General features: G+C 35.4%; 1 protein-coding gene across 1 annotated transcript; it reads left to right on the forward strand.

Annotated features, from left to right (window-relative positions):
* Nucleotides 1-525: 525 nt before the first annotated feature.
* LOC108243275 (E-selectin-like) lies at nucleotides 526-6,232 on the forward strand. The gene is made up of 6 exons (XM_037980474.1): nucleotides 526-623; nucleotides 1,641-1,717; nucleotides 1,821-2,183; nucleotides 3,773-3,864; nucleotides 4,663-4,738; nucleotides 5,280-6,232. The coding sequence occupies exons 2-6, from the start codon at nucleotides 1,681-1,683 to the stop codon at nucleotides 5,288-5,290; spliced, it is 579 nt and encodes a 192-aa protein (XP_037836402.1). The 5' UTR covers nucleotides 526-623; nucleotides 1,641-1,680; the 3' UTR covers nucleotides 5,291-6,232.

Genomic DNA, 6,232 nt, shown 5'->3' on the forward strand with positions numbered 1-6,232 from the left:
ATAATTGTACTCGTCATAAGGGGTCTTTGGGCTGCACTTCGTCGGGCCCCTCACCTAGGACCTGTCTGCCTTGGGTGACCCTACTAGGGGCATGAAGCCCCTGACAGCATAGCTCCTAGGATCATTGGGACACTCAAACCCCTCCACCACGATAAGGTGGCAGCCCAGGGAGAGGAAAAACCAAACAATTGAAATGAATTCTACCAATTCTGCTTAAAAAAAAAAAAGAGTGGCCAAATATCCAGCCAGAATTAGACCACAAGTCTGTTGCTGGATACAAAAATTGTGTGTTTTAGGTGTAACTTGGTGAGGAACAATAAACCACATATTATTGTAGCTAAAAAAAGCTATAAAGGATTTTATTCCCCCACATATGAAGGAGGTGAGGATAAACTTGCAGAACATTGTAGTAAATGTTTCTTATAAAGCGTCAAAAAACTTTAAGGTAACTTTTTTCCCCTGAGGTCAAGGCAGGTAATCCATCATCCAAGCTCGTTTATTTCAAGTGAATCCTTCTGCTGTCCTTATTTGCATTATCCTATAAAAACCAACAACCCAAGGAAAAAGACACACAAAGAAGAGCAGAGACAACTTGTTTTGCACCTGAAGAGAGTTAACAACTGGTAAGTTGATCCATCTGGAATGTAGACATATTTATGTTTAGTCAATTTACAATGGTGATAGTTTTTTCTTGTTTTAGATCATCAGCACCTCAAAAAAGTTTAAAAAGCAGAAATAGTTTTAGATCTACCTTCATTGTATTTCTCCTACTGATGTAAAGATTTCTTCCTCTCGGCTGTTAGCAAACAGGTTTGTTGTTATTCACAGCACTTTTTCAGATTTCAATCACAAGAAAAATACAGTTATTTTCTACATTTTTATGAAGACAAATCACAAGACACAACAAGAAGTTCTTTTGTTTTTGTCAAAATTTAGTGTCTGACCCTGAAGATAGTTGCAGGCTGGGATCATTGTTTTGGCTGATGAATAAAAACACAATTTACAAAATCTAAATTCTTTAAGCTTATGGTTTATTCACGTGTCTGCCTTAAATAGAAGTATCTTTATGAGTTTTCTAGTTGTAGTAAAGCATTAAAACAGACTAATAATCCAATCTTTCCTATTATTCAGGCTTTTATGAGCCTTTTCGTTAAAGTATTACAGTTTATGAAGGTTTTGAGAGCATCTGTTGCTCAAACACAAGTACGTTATCTGCCATTATGATTGTTCTTACATCCGTCACGCTTCGAGTCGTACGTTTGATTAGAGGTGCGACTGTGACATCACTGTTTTCAAGAGGGTTGCGTTTTGGCTGTCCATGTGAAAACACAAAAGTGGCGATCAAGATTTTGTCAGTCTGGAACACGTCTTCAAAAAAATACCATTTTGGGACTCGAAAAGCAACATTTCTGTGTGTATGCAAGGTGGACGAGGCCTCTGACCTTCAACAATGTCCATCCTGTTGTGTGCAGGTTTCAAACAGGCTCTGAAACAAAACTGATAAATGTAAAAATTGTTCAAATAAACAGAAATAAATCATGCATCAATCATACATAAAATGGGCATTTGTTTATTTATAGTAAAGCTACAAAAACAGATCTGTGTAACAGACCAACGATCCAATCCTTCCTGTATTTCAGGTTTTTACGGCTGAACTTTCTGCAGTCAACTGAAGTGAGCATGGACAAGACTTTCTTTGTCATCCTTCTGATTACAGGTGAGATTCTAACTTTAGTGTTGAAGGAGGAAGCATGAAAATAATACAGAAAAAAATAAATACTTTAATGTAAAAATAAAAAAAAATGCACTTCTGTCCACAGGATTTTTTGCCACCTTCGATTCTTTTTCGTACTACTTTTACTCAGATGTTGTGACGAAGGCAGCTGCAGCTAAATACTGCAAACAACATCACATAGACTTGCTCCAAGAGGATGTCAGTTTCAATAGGAACAAAGTCTTTGCCCAGTCAACTTCTTGGTTTGTGGATTACTCCAAGGCTTGGATTGGAGTTAATAAGGCTGCTACTATGAAGATTTGGGTGGGTAGTGTATACCCCAAATATTACAACTGGAGCGCTGGAGAACCAGACGGCGGTCTGACTGGGTTGTGTGTGTTCATGACAGACCTTGGAGGCTGGTATGAACACAACTGCTCCGATTTAAAACGGTCTGTTTGCTCTAATGGTGGGTATGAAGTTAAAGTTTTTTCACATATTTAGCTTTTACATGAATTAAGTTTTACATTTTAAAACAGAAAAATATTCAAGTGATGCTCAGTACAACACTTATAGATAACAATTTCACTTGGCTAAACTTAAGACTACACTTTTATTTAATTATTCAAATTTCAATATTTACTTAATTTCACATAATAGACTGTCTTTTTCTTTTAATGGAAGAAAGTTTTTCCTGTCAAACACAGCCGACTGACAGCTCGCAGCAACTGGAGGGGGAAAGGCAGCGTAGGGTCTCTCTCATTGCAAACATCAAATCCAAAAAAACAACAAATTGTTGAAAAATAATCAAGGAAATAAAAAAATTCAGTAACATTCTGTTTTCACACCATGGAAGTTATAGGGCCCTAAAAGGGTTTTTTTGTGCTTCGTATGACCAAAAACAAAACCTGTACTTTCTTTAACATGCCATTATCAAAGATAAAAAGCAGAAAAAATATGACAAATCATTTTAGTGGTTTTAAAATCAGCCTGTGTCTACATACATGTCCTAGTTTTTCACAAAATACCGGATTTAAATAGTGAATATCCTTGTTAGAAAACAAAAAAAAGTGTTAAAAATTACTGAAAAAATAAAGGATTGTCATAATATAGATCTATAGATATATTCATAAACCCAACTGACTATGATGTCACCGTCTCCAACAGGAAGCCATTTCACCATTGAGAGTGAAATGAGCTGGACAGACGCAAAGGCCAACTGTGAGAAAAAAAAATCAGTTCTGGTCATAATCCCTGATGAAACAACAAATAAAATAATCAGGGATCTTCTGCCCAATGGTACAGAAGCGTGGATTGGTCTCTTCAAATATGTAACATGGTATTCAGGGGATGTGGAAATCTCCCAACCAAAGTGGAGAGAGGGACAGCCTGACAACTTCTATGGAAATGAATCTTGTGCAGCCATGGTGTTGGAGGATGGAACATGGGCAGATGAACCATGTGACAAATTGTACCCTTTCATCTGCTATGACGGTCTGAATAACAAAAACATTTGGTTTTAGTTGCAATAAATAATCACCCTGATTACCCCACTGTTACTTGCCTTTAATAGTCACCATTTACTTTGAGCAAAATTACTACAGTTTCTCTAAGAACTGAGTCATGTCTTGCTTGGGGATCAAATACTTATTTTATTCAGTGATGCACAAACCAATGGGTAACTTCTTTGCAATGTTTTTTTTTTTAAATTTTCTTCTAGATTTTTAGATAATATTCAGTTTTTCTCCATTAAAACGAAATAACAAAGGATGAGTCTGCATAAGTCAGCAAACTTACAAAATCACTGGGATGAAAAGCGAATTTCCCCACAGAACTGTTTGTTTTTAAAAATGCACAAATATTTGCTTTGAAACAGCAAACCTGTGTGGGGAATCAGTGACATGGCAACTCATTTCCTCAAATGATTATAAAGTTTCATAATACAAAAGAAAATGCATCTACAAAATAAATACGTATTTATATACATTAGTTTTACTGAGTAGGGGTCAAATGTGTTCTAAACAGAAATATTTCTCCTCTGTTTCTAAACTTTAACAGTTGACAAATCAAATAAAAGAACAGTGAAGCTGAAGATCCAGACCACAGCAAACATGGAGGATCTGGTGGTCATAGCCAGCCTCGAGGAGCAGGTAAAACAGATCATATGTTGTTTATTACATTATGTGGAGACCTTAACCTTCTGTCCACAATATGGGGACTTGTTAATTTATGCAGACATGAAGGGTTTATGGGGACCTTCCGGTTTATGGGGACCTTCCAGTTTACGGGGACTCTCTGATTTACGGGAACCTTTTGATTCATGAGGACCTATTGGTTTTTCAGAACGTTTTGCCGTCTGTTTATTGCAGTGGTTCTCAAACTTTTCATGCAGTGCCCCACTTTCGAAGGAGAAAAATTTTCAGCCAATCTTTCAGCTCAACAAGACCTAAACAAATCAACTTTAACTAATGAATTAATATAAGCTTGATTTACATCATTCTTTTACATTTCCTTTGGTAAATTAGCATAGATCTGGTGAATTAGACTGTGTTTATGCCGATGGTGCTGAGCCTACACACATATCGGTCTACAAGGAGGTGAGATAACTTTTTTAAACTGATCAAGCAAACACGTCTGAAGTCACAGCTGATTAGGTACTAATTGTTGATAATAATTTGACAGAAAATTTCAGAAATGACTTGACTATCCCTTTAACATACGGAGACTGGCTGATTGCTTATAACGAACAAGCTTTCACTCATATAATTAAGAGAAAAACTGATCTTTAATTAATGTAGGATTGTTTCTTGGCATCTTCAATAAAAGTCAGAGTCAACAAAATGAAAAAAGATGGAAAAAAACAGAAATTGTATCTAACTTTATTTAACACGGACACTTTTACTTCAAGTTAAGAGACCACACTAACCTCTGCTCTTCGTCTCTGTCAGTTGGGTGCAATGCTTTCCAAACAGGGTGTGACTGGGTACAGATTAACCTGGAAGAAGCTGCCGGCAAAAAAGAAAGGTAAAAGTAAACCACACATACTGAGTCCACGTCCACGCTTACATTGATATTTTGCAAAACAAATGTATTCTGTTATATTTGCAGCACATGCAAACATCATCTTTAGTGAGGAAAAACTGATTTGTTACAAGCATTTTACAAAAATGATATTAAAAAAACACCTAAACTGAGATATAGTGGAAACAATTTTTAAAACCACAACAATCTTTCCCAATCTGGCTTTATTTTTTCTAACTCTTATTAAATTTCAGTTGTGTGCTGAAAAGATCAATTAATTAGTCAAAACAAAAAAGGCAACAATAGTGAAAAGAGCTAGTTGTTTTGAGGGAATAAAATGAAACTTTCCTTTCTTTGTTTTTAATTTGTTGTTAATTCTTGTGCTGTTGCCACCTCCTCGCTGGAAGAAGGTATTTCAGCATTTTAGAGAATTTCTACATTTGTGTTTGGACTGTTTTACCTCCAGAGACAAAACAATATCTATTTAAATAGTAAATTGTCAATGTGATGATCTCCTCTAACGTTCTTTCATACTTTTGTTTAGATACTCCTTGATCCAGTAAGAAGAACTCCCAGAGAGCTGCAACACAGCAAGCTTTATTTGTGCTTTAGACCATGTTTTCTTATATTAATTTAATCTGTCAAAATAAGTAATCAGTAGAGAAAAACAGTTTGTGTGCAATGCAAAGATGTAGCTTTGAGTTTTTATTTGCTTTCAGATGAAGAGCAGAACATTTAATATGATTTGTTTGAATTGTAGATAAAACTGAGTAATTTAGTGGTTTAAGACAATGGTTCCCAAACTCTTTAGCATCTGAACCCACAAACTAACAGTGGCAGAGGCTTGGTAATAACCTCTTTAAAAGGGGCAAAATGACAATATAAAACAACCTTAACATTTATGATGCTATTCTTACATATTATGATGTTTGTATTTGTTTTTACCATGCTATTACCAATCTTTGTACATTTAGTTTGATTTCTGAGGATTAATTGGGGACCCTCACTTGATGTTTCATGACTCAAAGTTGGGGTCCCTGTCCCAACTTTGTAAACAACTGATCTAAGATGTAAACAGTTTCTTTTTAGCATCTTCAGAGGTAATTATGGAGCAGAAAGCAGAGTTCATACAGCTTTGTTTGGTAGATGATATAAAGTTAGTTCATTTAATATTTTAAAAGGCTAGATTTGATATTGACACTCCATTGTAACTACACACAGATTACATGTCTAACTGGTTAAACATTAAGGATTTGAATAGAGACAAATTTCATTTACATCAAATTTATTCGCAGCTTGTGTATATCAGGCTCAATTACTCTGCAGACATTTAAAACCCTGAATGCCCAAACAAAATCTAAAGCGGGACAAAAAGTTGAAGGGTTGACCTGCTAACATATTATCAGCAGCTGAATTTATATTATAGAATCCACTGTGCAGTGTATGCATGTATGTCTGTAATAAATATGTTGATATTTATGTATGATTGTATTTAAT

This window comes from Kryptolebias marmoratus, linkage group LG16, assembly GCF_001649575.2.
Source record: "Kryptolebias marmoratus isolate JLee-2015 linkage group LG16, ASM164957v2, whole genome shotgun sequence".
Classification (NCBI taxonomy): domain Eukaryota; kingdom Metazoa; phylum Chordata; class Actinopteri; order Cyprinodontiformes; family Rivulidae; genus Kryptolebias; species Kryptolebias marmoratus.

What these genes read in the sequence shown, in the direction of transcription:
- LOC108243275 (XM_037980474.1), top strand. Translation starts at nt 1,681, where the DNA reads ATGGACAAGACTTTCTTTGTCATCCTTCTGATTACAG. An exon ending in ACGGTCTGTTTGCTCTAATG is followed by an intron (nt 2,184 to 3,772) that starts GTGGGTATGAAG and finishes AAACTTTAACAG; the next exon opens with TTGACAAATCAAATAAAAGA. An exon ending in TAGCCAGCCTCGAGGAGCAG is followed by an intron (nt 3,865 to 4,662) that starts GTAAAACAGATC and finishes CGTCTCTGTCAG; the next exon opens with TTGGGTGCAATGCTTTCCAA.